Source organism: Macrobrachium rosenbergii, chromosome 3 (genome assembly GCF_040412425.1).
Source record: "Macrobrachium rosenbergii isolate ZJJX-2024 chromosome 3, ASM4041242v1, whole genome shotgun sequence".
Lineage (NCBI taxonomy): Eukaryota > Metazoa > Arthropoda > Malacostraca > Decapoda > Palaemonidae > Macrobrachium > Macrobrachium rosenbergii.
Window position 1 is genome coordinate 54,483,675 of NC_089743.1, and position 23,517 is coordinate 54,507,191.

Consider the following 23,517-nt stretch of genomic DNA (forward strand, 5'->3'; position numbering starts at 1 on the left):
TTTTTTTTCCGAAAGTTTGTAGTGGATATCATAAAAGTATTAGATGAATCAAATTTTATCTCATTTTATATGAAATAAGATGGTGCTTACAGTCAACAGATATTTATTTTTTATAGGTTTGCTATTATAATAATTAAAATTTTATTGTTTAAATATCATCACTGTAAATGAATTAAAAAATGCCTAAAACATCTAGATAAACACAGAGCACAATAGTTTCAAGCAGTTCAGTTGACCATCTTATTATAGAGGGAATATTTCTCCTTGGTTTTCTTTGATGCTTCAGTCGCAACTGCTTTTATTTTTCTTTGAGGCCGTTGCCAAAGGTGAATCTCTGTAATAACGCTCTGGGCAAGTTCCGGAACCTCAAGTCGTAAAAAGTCATTTCCTTAACAATGATGGGTATTCCATTTGTTTTTCCTCTAGTATCTTATATTTTTCTGAGTATGTTAGTCAAACAATTATGACCAAGGAGAATAGAGTCTCTTAATTTCAAACGCTGGAATTACTGTTACCTGTTGAAATCGATTTTTTATTACTCATAAAATCCTTCCGTAAACTGTGAGTCTTTGCATAACATAAAGCCCTAACAAAAAAGGAAAAAACTGAAACTCATCTAGTACTTCAGTATTTAGATTATAGTCTGTTGAGTGTGATACTCACTGCGTCTCAGCTACAATTCATTTCCTCGAGCACTGAGGACAGTATGAGTTTCATTGTTGTTTTACACATTTAAAAATCACATTATTCAGTCATCTGCAGAAGATGAATTACATTTTTCTATTTACTTATGTTCCCCTTTTTAAATTAAAATGCTAGATATAGTCAAGTAGAAATCATACGAAAATGCCGAGGCTCTCTCCTACACAAAGTACTAGAAATTTATTAGTTTTAAGAAAATGATGTTTTTTTCCGTAGTTGCTAACTAACCACCACAGACTAACAGATGTCGAAGTATGACAAAGAGGTGCAATAAAATTAATATAATATGACGTAGAAATCAATTCTTGTTTCTGCATTTTAATTATTATTTTACGTACATTACAACAACTTTCTTAACATGCACTAAAATATATAAAAGCAAACGAGGTATTTCTTTCGATTTTGTTTTTCATCAGAATAATGCATACACCTTTTAACTGAAGATCCTTCTATTTCACACCATAAATAAAGCTAGGCATTCATGGAATATTGCAAGGTTATTAAGGGAAATACGGATGGAGGAATTCAGTAAGAAAACCAATCTAAAATAAATCACTACGAAACTAAGCATTCATTGCATGTGAGATATTGTAGTTACATACAACTTGTGAGTGCAGCCAGATTTCATAGTTATATAGTAGGAAAATAACAATTAAAAATGAGTTAAATAGAGCCTATTTGAAAACAATTGATCACTGTGCATGGAAAATGGCCTCATTTGGACAACTGGCTGCAATCCGGCCATATTGCAGGGGACCCCAAAAAAGGCCCGAATGGTAAAGCTTTAGCCTTGAGTGTTTTTTGGGGGTCAAACGAACTTTTCCTTAAAACTGAGAAAAATGCAGCCTATTGGCAACAAATAGATCGCTATGCAGGAAAAATGGCCACATTTGGACAACTGATTGCAATCCGGCCATATAGCATGGGGGACAAAAAACGCCCGAATGGTAAGACTATAGCCTTGGGTGTTCTTTGGGGGTCAAACTGAGAAAAATGTAGCCTATTGTCAAAAAATTTATCACTATGTATGGAAAATGGCCACATTTGGACAACTGACCGCGATGCGGCCATATTGGAGGGGGTGGGGGGCGCAAAAAAGGCACTAATATTTAGGCTATAGCCTAGGGTGTTTTTTGGGGGTCAAACGGACATTTCCTTAAAACTGAGGGAAATGCAGCCTATTGGCAACAAATTGATCACTATGCATGGAAAATGGCAACATTTGGACAATTGACTGCAATCCGGCCATATTGGGGGGGGGTGCCCAAAAAAAGGCCTGAATGTGGCCAAGCTAACTTTCCTTAAAACTTAGAAAAATGTAGCCTATTGACAAACAACTGATTACTATGCATGAAAAATGGCCACAATTGGACAATTGATTGCAATCCACCCATATTAGAGGGGGACCCAAAAAAGGCCTAAATGGTAAGGCGATAGTCTTCGGTGCTTTTTGGGGGTCAAACGGACTTTTCCTTAAAACTGACCAAAATGCAGCCCATTGGAAACAAACTGATCACTATGCATGGAAAATGGCCACATTTGGACAACTGATTGCAATCCAGCCATATGGGAGGTGGCCCAAAAAAGGCCTGATTGGTGAGGCTATAGCTTTGGGCGTTTTCTGCTTGTCAAATGGACTTTTCCTTAAAACTCAGAAAAATACACCTTATTGGCAGCTAATTAATCACTATACATGATAAATGGCCAGGACAATTGATTTCAATCCGGCCATATGGCAAGGGGCCCAAATAAGGCCCAAATGGTAAGGCTGTTGCCTTGGTGTTTATTGGGTGTCAAATGGTGTCAAGTTCGTAATAATTATTATCATTTGTAAGAAAGGATCTTTTTCCTGTATTCAAGACCGAGCTTCTTTCACATATTCACCGAACGGGAAATGCAAGGAAATGCAAAGATATTCACTTTGCCAATTGTCATTCTACTTTCCCAAATCAGCGTTGTGACATGAGGGTTTCATTCAGACTAACTAAAATAGCGTCAGAGAATTTTAGCTAGTAATGATACTTATCGCTTCTTCCAGGTGAGACACTTTTGATTATTTTTTGCTCCACAAACAAGACTTGAGGTAAGTATCTGATAAATTTCTCATTCTACATGTTTACGCTTGAACAATCTTTGTTTCGGTTCAAGACAATAAAGACAAGTAAAAAATGAGCCGAAGTTTCTTCGGCGCAATTGAGTTTTCTGTATGAGCTGCGGTCCATGAAGCTTTCAGCCACGGCCCGGTGGTGGCATGTCCTATAGCGTTGCCAGACGCAAGATTATGGCTAAATTTAACCATAAATGAAATAAAAACTATTAAGGCTAGAGGGCTGCAATTTGCTGTATTTGATGATTGGAAAGTTGATTATCAACATACCAATTTTCAGCCCTCTAGCCTCAGTAGTTTTTAAGATCTGAGGGGGGACAGAAAAAGTGCGGACGGACAGACAAAGCCATCTCAATAGTTTTCCTTTACAGAAAAAAAAACAAATAATGGAACTAGCTGGAAGATAAGCCATAGCATTTCAATCATAAATTGACGCCAATGAGATAGAAAATTACTGAAAAATTTATATATATATATAAATATACATACATACATACATATATAAATATATATATATATATATATATATATATATATATATATATATATATATATATATATATATATATATATATATATATATATATATATATATATATATATACATACATACATACATACATACATACATGTATATTTCATTAAACGTTTATAGACGCATCCTGGTATAAGCACACTCATAATAAAGAGATTACTGTGCACAGACGAATATGATTATGCAATATTACTGGTTTATATCGGCACTCATGTTGACAAAGATATTCGTAATTATGATGGTTTCCATATCTTAATTGAATCCTAGCACGTATGTTTCAGGTAGAAGCGGTACAAAGAAAAAAACACAAGTAAATTATTCGGTAAAGCTTAAAGAGACTCAATATGGTATTTATATTTAACACTCTTGAATACATGTCTGTGACATGGTTTTATTAATAAAAAACATTATTTCATTGTGTTTGTTCAGATACCCTAATTCTTTGTTAATTACTACAGCATAAAATTGTAAGTTGGAGCATTTCAATTTGTTTAGAATATTTAGATTTCTGAATAAGCCATGTGTTCGATTAATTTCATGAACTTATTACTGCTGTCTGATTCCTTGTGTCAGAAGAGAAAAATACCACAGGTTAACTGGGGAAGATAATGTCCTTCTATTTTGCAATTAAACACCGGATAAGTGCAAATATAAACATCTAATAATCCGAGTAATAATATCTGAGAGACCATACAAAAACATAAGAAAGGTTCAGAGGGAGAGATGCAAGAGACTACTTAGTAATCATTTTATCTAAGAATAGGCTTTTGTGGATTATTCAGGGTCAAGTTTTTCCTACCATTTAGCGGGGAATGCTACAAATTACCCAACTAAATTGCTCCTTTTACCTGTGGTCAGTCTGCTTTCTCAAATCAGTGCAGTGGAGTCATGGTTTCCTTCGGGCAAAATAAGTAAACGCTCAGAAGACGATGTTCCTATAAATACTAGTTGCATCTTTCAACTGAGGCACTTGCTTATGTCTGCTACTTGCGTGAACATGGCTTTCAAGGTAAGAGGATTAATATTTCTGTTGCTCTTTTCTAGATCCTTACTTGATGCTTGAAGGTGTTTGCGAGAGTAGGCTATGAAACTGTATGTAAAGCTAAGATACAGAGGGAAAATGGAAACCAGGGTGATGAGAAAATTGATATTAATATGGATAATATAGGATGGAGGAGGTTGATTTTGTCTCGGTATTTGGAAGTTTATGCAATGAAGAATGGCAAGATGAAAAAGGAGAAAAGTCAAAGAACAGAAGAATCAAGGAAGATATCCTTAAGTTTGCAAGGCTTCGGGAGAGACTTGCCTAGCCTGTTTATTAGAAGGTGGGAATGTATGAAAGGATTGCTGAACTAATTTTCTATAGTACAAGTGAAGTATGAATGTTGAATAGGAATGAAAGAGTAATGGCGATGCACCGAAATCAGTTGGGGCCAGTAAATGTGCAATTGTAAAAAATGATGGGGTGATATAAGTGGCTATAAGTAGCAATTATAAAAATGTTATCAAAGTTGAAAGGATGGACCAGGGTGATTTGAGATGTATCCAATAAATCCATCTTGTAACAAGAATGGAGAAGAATGAGTTAATTTAAGGTTTGTTGAATTAAGATGTAGAAAGAGGGCGAGGAAAACATAGGAAGAGTTGGATTGATGGTGTGGAAGATAAATGGAAACAGTAAAGGCCTCAATATTACTTCCAGGTCAGAGGTGGATGGCATACTGTAGGTGCTTGAAGCATCTAACATTATGAAAGTTGTCTCCGGTTAGCAGACATGGCATATATATATATATATATATATATATATATATATATATATATATATATATATATATATATATATATATATATATATATATATATATATATATATTTATATATATATTTATATATATATATATATATATATATATATATATATATATATATATATATATATTTATATATATATATATATATATATATATATATATATATATATATATATATATATATATATATATATATATATATATATATATATATATATATATATATATATATATATATATATATATATATATTATATATATATATATATATATATATTGTGTGTTATATATATATATATATATATTATATATATATATATATATATATATATATATATATATATATATATATATATATATATATATATATATATATATATATATATGTGTGTGTGTGTGTGTGTGTGTGTGTGTGTGTGTGTGTATATATCACGATAATTACTGCAGGAATTTCGAAAATTCTAGTTACCTATTTTTTTCAAAACATTAAAGTATGGCCCGATAATCCTTTCAGTTTTCTGTAAAAGAAAACTATTGAGAGGGCTTTGTCTGTCCATCCGCACTTTTTCTGTCCGCCCTCAGATCTTAAAAACCAACGAGGCTAAAGGCCGCAAATTTTAATGTTGATCATCCACCCTCCACTCATCAAACATTACAGATTGCAGCCCTCTAGTCTCAGTAGTTCTTATTTTATTTAAGGTTAAAATTAGCATGATCGTGTGTCTGGGAACGCTATAGGACAGGCCACCACCGGACAGTGGCTGAAAGCTTCACGGCCGCGGCTCATAAATGATTTTACCGTGACCACCGAAAGATAGTTCTATTTTCGGGGGCCTTGATTATACGCTGTACAGAAAGCTCGATTGCTCCGAAGAACCTTTGGGGCATTTTTTACACTTGTTTATTTTGTTACCACTCATTATCTATTTATGGTTATCTGCTCAATGCTTACAACAAACCATTCGCTTTTTCAGGCATTCCTTTTGGCTGTTTTAGCGGTCACTTCCGTCCTTGCTGATTCTCCGCCACCTTATCGAGCTCCTGCACCATCATACGGAGCGCCCTCTCCTTCATATAATGCTCCGGCTCCAACGGTAAGGAAAAAGAAAAAATATGAGAACTATGTCACTTCAAAAAGTAAGTTCAATTTAAAAAGATAGTTTCATAGTCGTTTTTTTATTTATATTTAGCCTCTTTTAACATTTCTTCCTTTCAAGTGAAATATTAAACTGCAAATGATGTTCATTTGACCAGTTCATTTTCTATAGTATATATTTCGGGCTAAGTAACATTGTCTTCATAATTTTCATTCCTTTCTGTGCATTTTACTCAGGGTCCTGCTCAGTACAACTTCAACTACGCCGTGAAGGACGACTACACCAAGAACGACTTCGGCCATCAGGAGGCTCGAGACGGCTACGACACCAAGGGAACTTATTACGCGCAACTTCCCGACGGACGCCTGCAGAAGGTCACTTACTACGTCAATGGCGACTCTGGGTACGTGGCCGAAGTCTCCTATCAAGGGGAGGCTCATTACCCTCAGTATCAGCCTTCCGGAGGATACAAACCTGCCCCCAAGGCTGGGTACGCCTAAAGGAAATGATTAGATGATGCCTATTGCTGTCATTATTATTTATGATGTGTGACTTTGCTGAATGTAGTAAAGTAAACACGATCTCAGTATGTATTTAGATAGGTTGGGGTACTTAAATATATCGATTATTCTTATTTATTATGGTCTATATCAACAAATTAAAATAATGAAATAAAAATTTTGTTGATTTTTATCCCACATCAGAAAAATTCTCTCTTATCTGTATGAATATTCTAAAAAGGTGATACTTCAGACAAATGCAGAATTATCTTGTTAGAAATAGTCATAATTTAAGGTAATATATATATATATATATATATATATATATATATATATATATATATATATATATATATATATATATATATATATATTTATATATATATATATATATATTTCACATTTTATAGCTGCTTCCCAGTTGTAACATTCGGAGTTTTAAAATAGTTATGGAATATATAAAAATAAACTTGATACTTATTACGACGATCAGGTAAATGGTGATGAAATAAATACTTTTGATTAAATGCCCGTGAGGTTTTACGTTCGATTTACATAAAAAAATAAATATATTTTTACTGAACAAATGATATCTCAATGCTCTCCATTTTACCATTTGCTATTTGCCGATAAATTCATTTTCATTTGGTTACATTTCCACTTCCCGCTTCATTTCACTTTCTTAAACGTCCAAGAATTCCCTTTGGGAGATCAGGGTCAAAAATTTGGTTTCTCTTCGTTGCCATCTCCTTCTCAAACTTTTTCAGTCATTATTTGTCATTGTATCAAAGGTTAAGTAATAAACTGATAATACTCAAGTTACTGGGTGGTGTGATTCAATCTCTTCGTGAATTGTACAAAAAACGCCATTTCTACCTTTAATGAAAATCACCATTCATTTTATTTCGACTTAGAGACAAGACATGCAAAGGTTTGATCTTATACTCTCTCTCTCTCTCTCTCTCTCTCTCTCTCTCTCTCTCTCTCTCTCTCTCTCTCTCTCTCTCTCCTCCAATATTATTCTTGCATTTTCATGTTTCATTCTTCCTTCGGCATTCACAATGTAATTGTCAAATTTTCACTTTTCAGCGCAATATGTGATTTTATTATCATGACAGTTATCTTTGACCTTTTTTGTATCCTATCACTGAATAAATGAAAACAATACGCTGTTCATTGTTAGTCTCGCTTTATCTTAGCAGAGTATAAAGAACAGCTCAATAATTCAAATCCTTTTGAGTGATCACGATTCAGCCTATATCTCCACTGGATGTCTGGCATCAGCACTTTGAAATCACGGTAGGAGAGAGAGAGAGAGAGAGAGAGAGAGAGAGAGAGAGAGGGGTTGGGGGTGGGGTGGGGAATAATTACCTATAGCGCTCTCGGTTTAACATGAAAAGAGTCCTGTCAAAGTCTCATGAGGGAAATATACATGTGTGTTTCTCTGAAAATTAAGGGTTTATCCTTGATGATCTAAGCACAGAATTAGTATCCGGTTGTTAGTCAACTATTAAGGTTTCCAGGCGTCTTAGAGTCGAAGAAGAGCAGAGAAAAAAAAAAGTAATAAACTTAATGTTTATGTGAATGTGTGTTCATGTATCAGCGTTCACTGAAATTTCGAATTAAGCTCGAGATTGAAGCACGAAGGAAAAAATATTTAAAATTAATATTTGGTGGAAACGTCTTGAAAATTATTCCCTTTGTACGATGAAAGCGTGAAATTATAAAATGAAGTATTCTTTCATTTATCAAAATGGATTTAATATTGTTACAATTATTAAACGTTATTGAACCTGTATGACCTTACACAAGGTACAGTGTTGAAAACGCTTATATGGTGCTTTCATTCTATTGTTTTAGCATGGTTGCCAAGGCCAATTACGTTTTTTTGTTGATTCATCGTTATTGTATCACATATTGCTTCCAGATTTGCCCAGTATCATTTTCGGTAAAAAATTCCAGGAACAAAAGTGGTCATGAGTATAACTGGAGTAATTATAATATATTCTGTGTCCATTACTTGGATCAGAAAATGCTGAGTGTTATTCACACCGCATTTGGCTATTCATGTAAAGTAATTTCTTTAAGTGTTACACTATTCATTTGTCATTTGTAAACGTAAATCAGTGACTGGTTTATTTGCTTGATTTATGATAACTAAAATTGGTGTCACAACATGTAAACCAGTGCACAACGTCTATTCATTAAAAGATAATTTATTGATTAACGTCACCATTTAAGATCACTTGAGGATATTCATAGTTTTGTGAAAATAATATTAATTTCCATGGGTGCAGTGTTAGATGTATGTAAACATTTGCACCTTTTTGTCTAGATTTAGTGTAGCGGTTCATTCATACAATAGCTCCTCCACTGTTTGAAGTGTTCCAAGGTTTACCCTTATCCTGTAAGTCACTGTACACCTTAGCTTTACATTTTGTAACTGTTCATTATGGAGGGGCAATAACATCAAACCCAGAGTTTACACAAATTAATCAATAAAATTCTCCGAACGCTCTTCAGGATATAAGAAAAAATCTCCACAACATTCACTCATTCACTTTTTTATTTGCTATATTTTTTTTAATGCAGTAGATGTTAATATAAGTTAACTTAATAATAGTTTGGCGAAATTGTTAAACAGAATTATTACCCTACGTGAGCAATCAGTTTGTTATTGTTCCTAGACATATGTCGTTTTAGTTGACACATCCGGATACAGAGCTTCTCCGACATAGGTCACCTCAGCTACGAAGCCGGAGTCACCGTTCACGAAATAGGACACCTTCTGAACGCGACCGTCGGGAAGATTAACGTAGTAACTTCCTTTGGTGTCGTAGTCATCCCGGGTCTCCTCGTGTCCGAAATCGCTGCCTGTGAGGTCGTCTTTGACTCCGTAACCGAAGGCAAATTGAGGGGATGCCTTTGTTGTTGCAGAAGGAATAAGAGGAAGAGTGAAACAGTGGAAGAAGGGATTATATATATATATATATATATATATATATATATATATATATATATATATATATATATATATGTGTGTGTGTGTGTGTGTGTGTGTGTGTGTGTGTGTGTGTATGTGTGTGTGTGTAAATAAAAAATATAAGTAAAATAATACTTCTATATAAATAATGAAACGGCAATGAATACATATAAATTAATAAATAATATGGCGCTGTAAAATGGATGGGACATACAGCAGCAATATAAGAATTTTTTAATTCATGGGTCTTAGATTAAATCTTGTGACAATTTAAAGATGAAATAAAACAAGAATTTCATCAACATTCTTCTCTTACCATTGCTCCGAAGCCGCCGGTTGCAAGTGCTTGATATTCACTTTTAGACAGTACATCATGTTTACTAGACGAGGGTACTTCAGATACCGTGTAAGATGGTGCTTCGTATTTTTCACTGTATGATGGTACTTCATACTTGCTGTAAGTCTGGACCTCAACGTTGCCGTAATTTGGGCCCACAACTTTGCTGTAATTCGGGACCTCAGCGCTGCTGTAGGTAGGTATCTCAACTTTGCTCTGAGTCAGGACCTCAATGTTGCTGTAAGTAGGGACCTCAACTTTGCTGTAAGTCGGATCTTCAAAATCGCTATGAGTCGGGATATTATATTCTTTGTGAGACGGTACTTCAATTTCCGTGTACAACGGCACCTCATAATCTTTGTATGATGGTCCGTCGTACTCGCTCTTAGACACCTCCTCATATTTGCTGTAAGACGGAACTTCAACTTGTTTGTAAGACGGTGCGTAATCATACGCACTGTAGGCAGGCGCATAATTGAATGTTTTGAAGGAAGATGTGTAACGTAATGCGGTTGGTGAAGCACCATTGAGTAAAAATATAGCTGCAAATACTGCAAGACTATTCATCTGTAATGAAATATATATACTGTATATCGAGCATTGAATAAACGTTCTTGTTTCACTAACAGTAAATTTCATGCAAATGATCTATTACTAGCATTTATGCTTTCCTGTCTTCACTGATATTTTCAAGAAATAAAAAAAAAAAAAACAGATATATGAGTATGTATTCCGACGTGAAAGTACTCCTGAATTACCCATGCAAACTCTTAGACAGGTCTACTGTAATACTTTACTCTGTTTAATATAATTTGCCAGATATCATGGGGAGGAAATTATCACAAAGAATTTAATTCTCCGTACAGTACCTTTGAAGCCATGTTGTTCCGACGACGGAAGATTTCAGAATGTCATTACCGATAGAGAGTCTGTATTAATACGCACTCGCTAATAGAGTCACAGTTCCTGCTTAGGAATTTAGACAATGCTGCAAACCAGGATGACTTGATTATTGGCAGCATTGTCGAAAAATGTTGTTAATTACAAATATTGAATTAATTAACATGAAGGTCTCATCCTTCCGTTTTCTCTTGATCAAGGAAAACATTAAAATTTCATTTAATTAAAGTTCATGGTAGCTTAAAGAAGAAAAAAAATTAATTCATTAATATGAGTAATTATAAATATGAATCGTATCATACTTTAGATGCAGGAATTCCTGTTAAAATCCCGAGACCTTGAACAGCTTCCGATATCGAAGAATTAAGGTTGTAATCGTTCTTATCAAATAATCAATTCAGTAATGAACAGGAATTTTGATGCTGTAAAACTGAAAAAATCTGGTGAATATGAATTGCTCCATGGCATATTTTGATGTATTGCTATCCAGTATTGCCACCCAGTACCTACTTAGAGAAGCCATATTATAAACCTCTCTCTCTTACTGTCTTTAAGCATTTCATATTAACCTGGGATTTCATCTGTGGATTCATAGAACCCACAAAAAAGATTATTAAACAACTCATACAAAGAATTCCCTAACGGGTTATTCAGTGACTTTCTTCCCCATGAAAAATTTAAGTTTTTACCTTATTTCCATATACTTTTTTCCTTAGTTTTTTTTTTTTATTAGATATACGTTTTTACCCCCAAATTCCTTTTTTCTCTATCTCTTTATTGAAGGCCATTCAAATTAAATTTCTTCGACAGAAGCTTAAATACGTAAATCAACCGACGAAAGATTATTAAAGTATAAGATATTATGGTAGCAGATGCCTCAGGCGGGTAACCCAAAAGATAGGCTTCATAATGGAATGTCTAATTTTTTTTTTCTTACCCTGTGATCTTAAGAGGGAATTTCTAAATTTTCGAATAATCTGTTTCAATAGCTCATGCGTCATTAGATAATCATGCCACCAGAGATTCACTGCATATAAATTTACTTAAAAGAAAAACTGTCATGTAGTGACACATTGGCATGATGAAATTGTAAAATAACATCCTATGCCATTTATCCCCAGTGAATTTTTAATGCTTCACGTTCATTTTTTCATTCTCAGTGCCTTTCTTGCAGATAGTTTTTTTTTTTAAGTTTTTCATCTGAAATAAAAATAACCAAGGTAAGATATTTAACAGAAGAAAATAATTTTTTCCCTATTCGTCCCAGAAGAGTATCACTTCCTATTCATGATTCAGCAGACAATTAAGGATTAATTTACCACAAAATTATTATGATAATGGGAAAATTCCTGTGCATGCTAATCAAAGTCGTAGTTGTCCAAGGTCTTGAAAGAATATCCATTATGTTGCTAGCTCTTTCACTTCCAAATAGAATTCAGATATCTAAGAAAAGGCATTAATCAGATGGACCTTACAATACTATAGTAATTGGTATTACTCTACTAAATCTACGAAATTGTAACATACTGCAACGCTCACGGCAGAGTGCTCATTGTAGATCAGTATATTCTATTTTTAGCACCGGGACTGGAATTATGTTTTTGGGTGGCCCATTTCGACTGTGAGAAGTAATACCAATATCATCGGGCAATCAAGAGCTCCTTGTTTTATGTTTCCAAAGCAAATATAGGTGAACTGACAACTGTGAACTAATAAGGATTTGACTTCTAGAGGGTATGTGATTAATATTTTTCGGTATCACTAAGCAGGTATCCAGCTACTATAAAATAATATATGCTTTCTATAATAACGTAAGATGTTCCAAAATAAGTCTTGGCAGTTGTTTTGAGGGCTTAAATATTTGTGAATGGAACACGAAAGCGCTTCCAAGGAAACTAAGGTGTTTTTTACATTTGTAAATAAAACCAATAAATTCGAATATCTAAAACTTCGTTATTAATTCATTGAAAAGCAGAGCATAATTTAATTTATTTAGTGTTCAAATTTCTATAACTAACGTTCCTTGAGAGTGTCTCATATATAAAGGAAAAATAATCCAATGAGGATCTTTTGAACGATGATATGACTATATTTACTTTCCGTTGCAACGTCTGCGGAAACGTGTCGAAAATGGCGTACTTGGCAACTGTCCAGAATAAGACACCCAATATTGAGCATTTGATAAAGAAACTAAAGACCCTGAGTGGTTCTAATACCCATTCATTCAGTTCATGAATAAAAAAAAAAAAAAAAGTGAACAAACCTTCATTCCAAAATTTGACTGGAATCTTTTTGAAATGTGACATTTGGCTGCAATTTGTTGGCCAGAGGTAAACACAGGCACTTTCCCGCCAAATTTTTGTTATTCCTCGTGTTTTTCCTGATTTATTTTTGGCTGTTTCATGAAATTTTAGGTAGTCTCCAAGTTTCCTTCCCAGATTTTTTTTCACTGTTTTTATAACGCCGTAAACAAAATGATTGCTGAACCACGCAACATATTTTGTGATAAAAATACACCTTAGTAATTTTTTTTTTTTTGCAAATAAAAGGATTTTGTAGCATAATGATGATATCAAAGATAGCCCTAAAGCCTTTTTATCTTTCTTCCTTGGCAAAATGTTTGAAAAAGTCAAAGGAATTTACGTAGCCAGTCTGCAAAACTTAAACTGCCGTTTTAGATGCAAAATAAAAAAAAAATTATGAAGAAAAATGTAAATATAATCGGCAGTTTATATATCAATCATACCTACAATAACCCGTTAATATATTATTCTACTGTTGTACATGCAAAATTAAAAATGTGACATTGCAGGAAAATGTCACATTTCCTTTTGACAGTAATGAAGAATCAGAGCTAATTATTCAAGTATAATAACAAAGACAAGAAGCATTTTCAATATTTTAAAGTTGATTCACGAGCCGAGTGTGAGAATGAATGACTGATATATCAAAGTGCTTTTGACAGGAATCGCAAAGGAAAATAACAATCCATATTTCATTTTGGCAGTATCATAACCATTATTTTTTTTATTCAGTTAAATAAATACATTTGGAAGGAAACACAGAGGACATTAAACCAAACTAGTATCACAATCTGTCAGTTACGTGCCATGTATGACGCTTAATCCAGATTATTAGTTCTTAGACATACGTGGACTGCAAAGGTAAATAACTGGGATCATGAACCTCTCTTACAGAACAAAATTCAGGCGATATATCGTATATCTCAGATGAGTATCCTGTGTAGCCTGGGTCTTGTATATGAACGATGGGGGCAGTCTCAGGATTGGCACTAACATAGTAGGACACATATTGATGGCTACCACTGGGAAGGTGGACATAGTAGTGTCCCAGTGTGTCGAAACTGTCTTTGGTCTCCTGATGCCCATATTCGCTGGCGGAATCTGCGTCTTTTACTGTGTACATTAAGGAGTAAGGCGATACCTTTTGGAAATAGGGAAAAAACAATAGATAACTAAATAAGAACAGCAAACGCTCTAAGAATAGCGAAAATATTTTCATTTATATGTTATTATTTACTAGAGCTGAGATTTGATATAGGTTAGTATACAGAGTATCCTGGGTGAAATGTTAACTCCCTTGCAATATGTCATGATTATAAAAAAATTATCTATTTTTCCATATACATATATATACACACATATATACACATATATATATACATACATATGTGTGTGTGTGTATTTGAGAAATTTAAACATTCTTATTTAACCTTCGGAATATCAACATAATTTTTGAAATAATAATCTCAGTTATTTACCACTTGGGCATGAGGAAAATACGATGTATCGGGGAATAGTCTTGCCTGTGTTGGCTTGGTTACCAGGACTGCGATGACTGTAGTGACAAACAGGAGCATCTAGAAAAAGGCATTATTAGCGTGACTATGCAAATTCGATTCTTTGTTTATCTTGATCATTTTTCCTTGATCAAAATCAGTACCTTCTGTGTCAGTTGTCTTTTACATAGAATGATCTCTGGGTATATTTTACTTTAACACACCGTAGTTACCCATAATATTGCACAATTACACACACACATACACACAACACACACACACACACACACACACACACACACATATATATATATATATATATATATATATATATATATATATAGATAGATAGATAGATAGATAGATAGATGGATGGATATATAAATATATATATATATATATATATATATATATATATATATATATATATATATATATATATATATAGATAGATAGATAGATAGATGGATGGATATATATATATATATATATATATATATATATATATATATATATATATATATATATATATATATATATATATATATATTAAAACACCAAGAATACCCAGATCTCATATGCAATATCTTCCGGGATCAAATGTGGCTAGGTATACATAAAAAAATATCACTAAATCTACAAAACTGTATATTTTCAAAATGGATATGCACTGTGCATGTACTATTTGTTCTTAGACAAATATAGACACACTTACAGGTGTGGATGTGCTGCACATATCTCGCTCTTTATAAATGAAAAATAATGATCTTCCTTATCATTGCATTTTGAAATAAAATCCCCTAAACAAATAAAAATAATAAGCTTGTAAAAAATCGTCCCTTACCTTATAAGCCATGTTCTTTCAGGGATGGGCGAAGACGGAATGCCTTCACTAAAGATTCACGGGCTATTAATAGTAGAAATATTACGTCATCCGAAGAATCACAAGAATGTGAATAATAATGAAGATGACTCTGCTGATTCAAGTACATTAACAAACAGTATGAAGATGTTCTGCTTATTTAATTATTAATTAATAAAGCCATTTTATGTCATTGTAAATTTTTTTTTTTAGTTTTCTACATTTCATTTGTATTTGCAGAGGAAATACGCGTGATTCCTTTTGAATTTTTAAGAACTGCTATAAAGGCAATGAAAACCTTTAAAATGAATGGGAAATTAATGGGTTACATTAACCTTGCATTGTAAGGTAAATGAGAAAAATGCTTGAATTCTAAAAAGAATTTATATTTTGGCAGATTTTCATCTAAAGCCATATTTATTCCTGAGGCCGGTTGCATATTACTAATTAATACTTTTGGAAATTATTAGTGGTTAATTCAAATTTGTTTGCCTTAGATGTAAACAACACCCTATCAGTCAATGTACTTAGAATTATTTAAAAAATGCACGTTAAAAGAATGTAGATATTAACCATGTATTATACATCATTCCTCCTTAATTCAGATGCACCGATATTACAGTCATCGTATATCACATAATATATTTGAGAGAGAGAGAGAGAGAGAGGTTTGGGGAGTTGGGGGGAGAGTGAGAGAGAATTCAATCATGCAGTTCAGAACTTCCTAGATAACTAAATAATATTAGTTTTTTTCAGAGGACTAAGATTCAAGGTACCGAAAGTGATTATAGTTCTTAATAATTTAAAATGTATTAATGTAAATAAAAAATTTGCATAGTTGACAATATATCATAGGCAATAGTGTTAGGTAGCACGCTTAGTGGAGCTGTATATGTCATTATTTTCTTATATGATTTGCGCTAAATTCATATCCGCGTTACGTTTATATAAAGGAAAGGCTGAAGAAAATGGTTTTGTGATATACATATCACTTTCTCTACATAAGCATTATCTTCCCGGTTTCCTCACAATTTTTGGACATGCTAATCACTCGAATCCTTAAATCCGAGTGGAAAATAAATGAAAATTATTCAGAAGGATTTAGTGAAACCCCAACATTAAGTGTAAAAAATTATGAATCACTAAAATGCTTCAAAAATATCGATACCTGTCGTTACTAGAATAAATTGGCAGAAAGGAATACCTGGTTCTCATGGAAACATAATCGACATCTAGTCAGTATATTTGATTGGGAAAGCATGAAAATCTAGATATTCTACACTAAAGTTTAAAAAACACAAAATTGCTGAATGAGTTGCCGCTTTGACTCGCATGAAGTTTCTCTTACAGAAAATTTTCACGAAACACTTCGTATTCTCAGTATTATTTAATGAAAGATTGAAATGTGCTACACTGTTTTGTGGAATCTTAAGGTTGAATTGCTATGATTGAAGGTCATAAGATTATAAAAATGCTCAACTATTGTTCACAGGAAATGGCCGAACTGTTGAAATTTAAAATTTAGTTAAAGATAAAAATAGCGTGCGAGATCAACCAGAGTGAAAGTTTAAGTGTTCCCACATCAGAGTTTGGGTCAGATGGACAATAGTCAAAGGACCTTACTGTTTTGATTGGTTTCTTAAACGAAAGAGAAATTCAACCTTCGAGCCGGGTCACCATTTGTACTATTGTTGGGTACAGCCTCGGCAAGCCTTGCAGTTTCAAGGAATACCTTGACTGACCTCAAGGCACGTCCGAAGTAATGTTGTGGAAAGAATTTAAGTGGTGAGCTGGCCCTCAGAGTAACGAGGGGAAAAATAATAATTTCCCACTATTGCTATCCTATGTCCACAAATGCTTAACAGTAGTGAATGTCTTATAATGCTTACATTTATAACTCTCCGTTGCTTTTGACAACAGGGTATAATCTTCAAATTAGTTTCACCGCACCCTTGTTTTTGTAGCTTTATTAGGAAACGTCATTAAAATTCGATACATTGATTATTTCTTCCTTTCCTTCGTTTCAGCAGATTCTGGTTAGCCTCAATTAGAATGACAATACCTGAGTATCTGTGGACAGGTGAGAGACATGAACCCAAAAGAGGATATTAATATTATTAAAAAATAAAACGAGTCTGATTTCCTGATTATGTATGGCGTCATGCACTCACAATCATAAATTCCTGGCTTTTGGACGAGAAAGTCATTCCAATTTCTCCATTGTCTGAGGAAACATGGCATCTAAGGTACAGAGAGATAATCGGGTTTTGTGTTACATTTATCTGTATTTTATGATACATATATCTTTATAGTGACACGAGGTTTCAGACATAGCGAAGCTGCTCTATGCATTAGATTTGTCTTACGTTAAAATATTTAATCTATTATATACGAACTGATAGAGAAAAAAATCAGTTTTTCTCACACACAAATACAAATATGTTCTGCTCGCGACACACATGCACACACAACACACACACACACACACACACACACACACACACTCACACACACACACTCACACACACACACACACACACACACACACACACATATATATATATATATATATATATATATATATATATATATATATATATATATATATATATATATATATATATAGAGAGAGAGAGAGAGAGAGAGAGAGAGAGAGAGAGAGAGAGAGAGAGAGAGGGAGATTACAATTTTTTTTTATTTATTAACACTGTCAAATCAGTGTAGTATATGATTGTTATATTATTCAGAGAGAATTATGAAAAGTAAAGGGAGCATGCATTGTGCACTGTGTCTATAAAAACAAACACAGTGTTTGTTTATACAAGCACTGTGTGAGATTAGGAGACAGACAGGAATAGTGTATAGAATGTACTTATCTAGTGAATTTTTGTGAGGGGTTGGAGATTCTGTAAAGCGAATAATATTAAAGCTCTTACATGAAATCAGTTATCTAATATTCACAGGTTCTTCTCTTGATAGCGATTCCATCTGTCATCATTGCAGCGACCCAAGCAATCCTGCAGTATGCACCTTTATACGACTATTCTAAACCAGTGGTAAGGAAATTTGAGACAAAATGATTCCTTTGATATTTTCTTCAAAAAACTTCATGGTGTTTTTTCTTAATCAATCCTATCCAGTTTTTTGCTCATACATAAACACTTTTGAATATGTATGATCTGTGTAGAATCTTTTTCTTCGTGCTTTTGATATGTAACAACGATCTAACTATTTTTATATATCAATTTCATATTAATCCATATCTTTAGGTGATTTACCTCATAGTACGAATTGCCATGAAGATTGTGTAGAACAAAAAATTCCTTAGTATGAAAAGGGTGAAGTCTGATATTCACAATAAATTCTTCATTTCCAGCTCGTGCAAAAGACACCTCAGTATTCCTTCGGCTACGCCTTGAAGGACGATCACCTAGGCAACGACTTTGGCCACGAGGAAACCAGGGATGGGTACGACACTAAGGGACACTATTACGCAAATCTTCCCGGAGGGAGCTTCCAAAAAGTGTCATACTTCGTCGCAGGGGGTTCTGAGTTGCCGCCAAAGGTCTCGTACTTAAAAGATAAATTGTCAGTTTCTGATCATTCTCCAGTTACTTATGTTTAAGAACCATCACGGAAACGTTTCAGAGAGGCGGTTAGCTTAATTAATGTCCTTAGCAATCCTATTCTGATGTAAAGGAAATTTAATAAAAACCTTACGAAGTGAATTAGTGTGATTTCATAAAAAGAAATATCCCTTTCTTTTATGATATGCTCATTGGCTTTAGCAGAAGGGAATTCTAAGGTTTTCTTAGCATGAATTCTAATTCACGTGTGATAATTAATGTGAAAGGATAATCAATCTACGATCTCATAAACGCAGTCAGACATTATCAATGTAAAGTGCACTCTTGACCTACGATTGTATTAACTTCGCAACTGACACTTTTTTTTTTGTTTGTTTGCCACAGATCAGTGCGTCAGGGTAAAAAACAGTCAATGAAACTGTATCAAGATGGTTTAATCCTTTCAATTCCTAACAAAATTTCTCACTTTTACTTGTGATAGTGTCTACCTCAACTTTGGATTTATCTGGGAAGAATTCCGACTCCACTCAGATTTAGCCTCGTTCTCTTGTATCCCTGAAAAGGAATCTATGAGATAAACAAAGCTTCCCCTTAGAAAGCGGAAGGTACATGAGAGAAATCCTTATGATGATGTGTTCAACACTTGACCTGCATATTCTTGCCCTCTTTAGTATGGGCACAGCCATTTAATTATGTCTAGTAAAAGACTTGGCTACAGTCAGATTACTAGGTGGTTGCTACTACATCATCATCATTTCCTCAAGAATAACAGAAACATAGGAATTCGTGTCCATTTGACAGAAGAGTGAATGACTAGTTAGACGTGAAAGTGAGCCCGACATAATGGTATGATATGTAGCCGTGATTACTCAATATCCTTATGAACTGAATTACCCGAAAAATCAAGGACAGGACTGCAGAAGTAAATGCAGTGTTGTAGAATAAGAAAATGAGCCCTGAATTATATGTGTGGATTGGTTCTTAATTGTAGATGATACAGTTTGGGTTAGGGATCGTGAAACTGAACTTTTACTAACACCAATAAAAGAGTTTGAAGAGTGCGAAAGGAGAAAGTTGAGAGATAATGTAAGATTCATGTTATGAGGGTAACTGGAAACGATGAAGGTCAAACAATTTACCAAATCTGAAAGATGCGCATGAACAAAACTGTCGGTGAAACGAAATAGATAAGTTAAGATAGCTCTGAATGGTATAAGAATAATTGCATTAATTTGAGATAAAAACCTTAGAACTCAATTTTTATCAAATTCCTTGCGAGCCATAAATTTTGACCAATGTGAACTGCAGGGGCAACTTTCGCATGTCTACTTTCATGTGTTAAACTTTCTGCAAATTAAAAGTGAAGTCCCAAATGAATGGACTGTGTGAGGTAGAAACCCCAGAGACGATTTTCAGATTACTTGTATAAGTAGATGTACAGCATGTTAACCTGATTTTATTTTTTCACATTTCGGATTTTCATGTTCCTCTCACGTTTCTCGAAGTAAGATCAAGCGCTTTGCCAATTACTTGTATTCCTTGAATTCAGGGCGTATATCGGAAGTGTACTCGTGTTCCTCAGGGGTCAACAGGAAATCTTAATTAAGGTTTTTTAATTTTCTTTCTAGTTGCAGTCCTTATAGAGCTAGATAACAATGCTTTCGTAGATGAAGAAAGAATGTCAGTACAATTGTTGAAAAGATATTTGAAATATTAATGTGAAATAGCAAGTCATTGCAGGGTACACCTGGTTCCAGATTAACTCTCTGACGTCACTCACCCACGCCTATTAATACCTGTCTTTCGGACGAGAAAGTTATTCCAAATCGTGTACTGTTTCTAGCAACATGGTCGCTAAGGTAAAGATATTTGTTTCACTTTGAAACCTTTGTCTTTTTGGTTTTTGGCTCTGTGTAATATTTAGAATTCTTTCAGTAGATGAATCATTACTGAGTTCCATATACATATAAATATATATATATATATATATATATATATATATATATATATATATATATATATATATATATATATATATATATATATATATATATATATATATATATATATATATATATATATATATATATATATATACACACACACACACACAAAGCACCTATCATTGCAGATCTTACCGATTCCAAGTACAGAACCTGCATTCGACAGGAATTAATACAGCAGATTCGTAATCAAGTTATATTTCTTTCAATATCCAAGTGGATAAGTGGACTGTTTATCGCTTTACCACAACCAAAAAGCACAGGTTCGAATCCTGGCATAGGCAGATGTACTCAAAAATTACAATTATCTTTAGTATAAGTTATTTCCAAGGCAAAGCGAATTTGACAGCAGGCGACATTTGTAATTAATATCCATGAGGATAAAAACTCACACGTGTATAAGCGACGAAAATACATATGTACATACATATGTATGTATGTATATACACACACACACATATATATATATATATATATATATATATATATATATATATATATATGTATGTATGTATGTGTGTGTGTGTGTGCGTGTGTGTATACACATATATATATTAAGTCTTGGACGACTCTGAAGATCAATGTGCTGGCCTGTCAGTGGCACTTCCACTGCAGGTGCATTTGTGTCGACTTTGGAGGTTTGCACAGTTGGATACAGCGAGGGTGTCTGATGCATGCATTTGTGCTTGTCTGACGATGATCAGAATTTAAGTACATGGAGACAGTGTGAGTGCGTATGTATGTTGCACTCTCGAATGGCATATTATCAGAGGAACAGTGAATCACGGGAAGACTTCGGTTTTGGTGACTGGGTTGTGTTTTGCCTTGTGAGTGTTTAAAGACCATCACCACGATGATACCTTATCTGGGCCGTAAGAAAGTGAGTACCATAACTCATGAACACTTATATCTTTTCCAGACATTTTGTGGAAAGACCTAGGAGTGCTGTAGTGAAATTCCGCTGTATCTCCCTTAAGCATTTTCCTGTTCTGTTCTCCACTGTACATTTTTCTGTTTTGAACAGGAATGTCAATTAACACCATTTCAGGTTTTAATATATTGATATGTTTCTTTCAACAGGAATTCTAGTTTCGTCCTGTGAGGACGAATATTTTGGAAGCGGTGTTTACTCTTTATGCACAATATATACATTTATTGTGGTCTAGAGTAATTATGACCTTGTTACTTTGTTTGGTGACCAGGGTGTTAGTCACTAGTATTAGTTGGTCTCGAGTCATTAATCTGAATGTGAATCAGAATTTCCTCTAGTGATGTTTTCCATCTATAGGGGGGTGGAATTCACTTCATTTCATGATCGTAACTTTTGCTGAAGCACTTTCGTTAAATCTGCAAATAAAGTCTAGTTTTGTAAATCAGTGTTTAATTTCAGTAGGCCTTTGTTTAAGAATAAGTTTAGGGAGAGAAGTCGACGAGGGAGAAGGGATTAGCTGACCCAAGGATGAACCACTGCTACCAGAGACGTCTTAGGAAAGTAAGATGATTGATTCTGTTATTAAAACAGATACAGCAATAAAAGATGACCCTATTTGACCTGGGGATAGGGTAATTTAACATATACATATAAATGCGTGTGTCTATAATTACGTGAGATTTACTTACACCTGACGGAACTGCATTATTTTTGGCATTTAAGTAAGCACTATTTGATATAAGTTAAAAGTATATGCTTTTTGCCCCATGAACGTGCATATGCAATCATGATAAAATGCACATTTATATATTTGTTTCAGAAGATTAATAGCATCGATGTTTATGCATAAAGTATATACAATATTTTTAACTCTAAAACGCGGAAAAGACAGTTCCTAAACTAAAACTACTACTCTTCTATTTACAGGTATTTTTCTTGCTAGCAGTTGCTACTGCATCATTCACCTGTGCAACTGCTCGAGCTATGTCAAAATATGCACCTTCATACGACTATGGTGAACCAGTGGTAAGATAGTGATCCTATTACTTGTATAGTTTCGGAAAAGTTTGAGTGACTTAGTTCCTTCATAACTTGCCTTTGCAGTTTCGCTGAAACATATGTGGTTTTTAATTAAAATGATGACGCGTAATAGGATTTGTTATTTCTATATTTTGTACGCCACTTTTACATGTATATATCTAAATGTTACTTCATAAGATGAATTTTATCTCTTCAGCATAAAAAACTATAACATGAAATATGTATGATACCATCATACTCTTATCTTTCAGCTCCTAGAGAAGACATGGCCTCTGTATTCATTCAGCTACGTCCTGAAGGATGATTACTCCGGCAGCGACTT

At 33.8% G+C, this 23,517-nt stretch overlaps 2 protein-coding genes across 2 annotated transcripts in view; both read left to right on the forward strand.

The window, feature by feature from the left end:
* Nucleotides 1–6,099: 6,099 nt before the first annotated feature.
* Nucleotides 6,100–6,835, forward strand: LOC136851332 (pro-resilin-like). Its single transcript, XM_067125370.1, has 2 exons — nucleotides 6,100–6,249; nucleotides 6,489–6,835. The coding sequence occupies exons 1-2, from the start codon at nucleotides 6,100–6,102 to the stop codon at nucleotides 6,750–6,752; spliced, it is 414 nt and encodes a 137-aa protein (XP_066981471.1). The 3' UTR covers nucleotides 6,753–6,835.
* Nucleotides 6,836–17,867: 11,032 nt separating this feature from the next.
* LOC136851337 (cuticle protein 7-like) overlaps nucleotides 17,868–23,517 on the forward strand; it is a 5,834-nt gene continuing 184 nt past the window's right edge. Inside the window, exons 1-5 of the mRNA XM_067125383.1 lie at nucleotides 17,868–17,879; nucleotides 18,597–18,689; nucleotides 19,010–19,198; nucleotides 23,082–23,180; nucleotides 23,447–23,517. The exon at nucleotides 23,447–23,517 is cut by the window's right edge and continues 184 nt beyond it. Coding sequence (XP_066981484.1) covers nucleotides 17,868–17,879; nucleotides 18,597–18,689; nucleotides 19,010–19,198; nucleotides 23,082–23,180; nucleotides 23,447–23,517 — 464 coding nt within the window. The remainder of the gene's footprint in view (nucleotides 17,880–18,596; nucleotides 18,690–19,009; nucleotides 19,199–23,081; nucleotides 23,181–23,446) is intronic.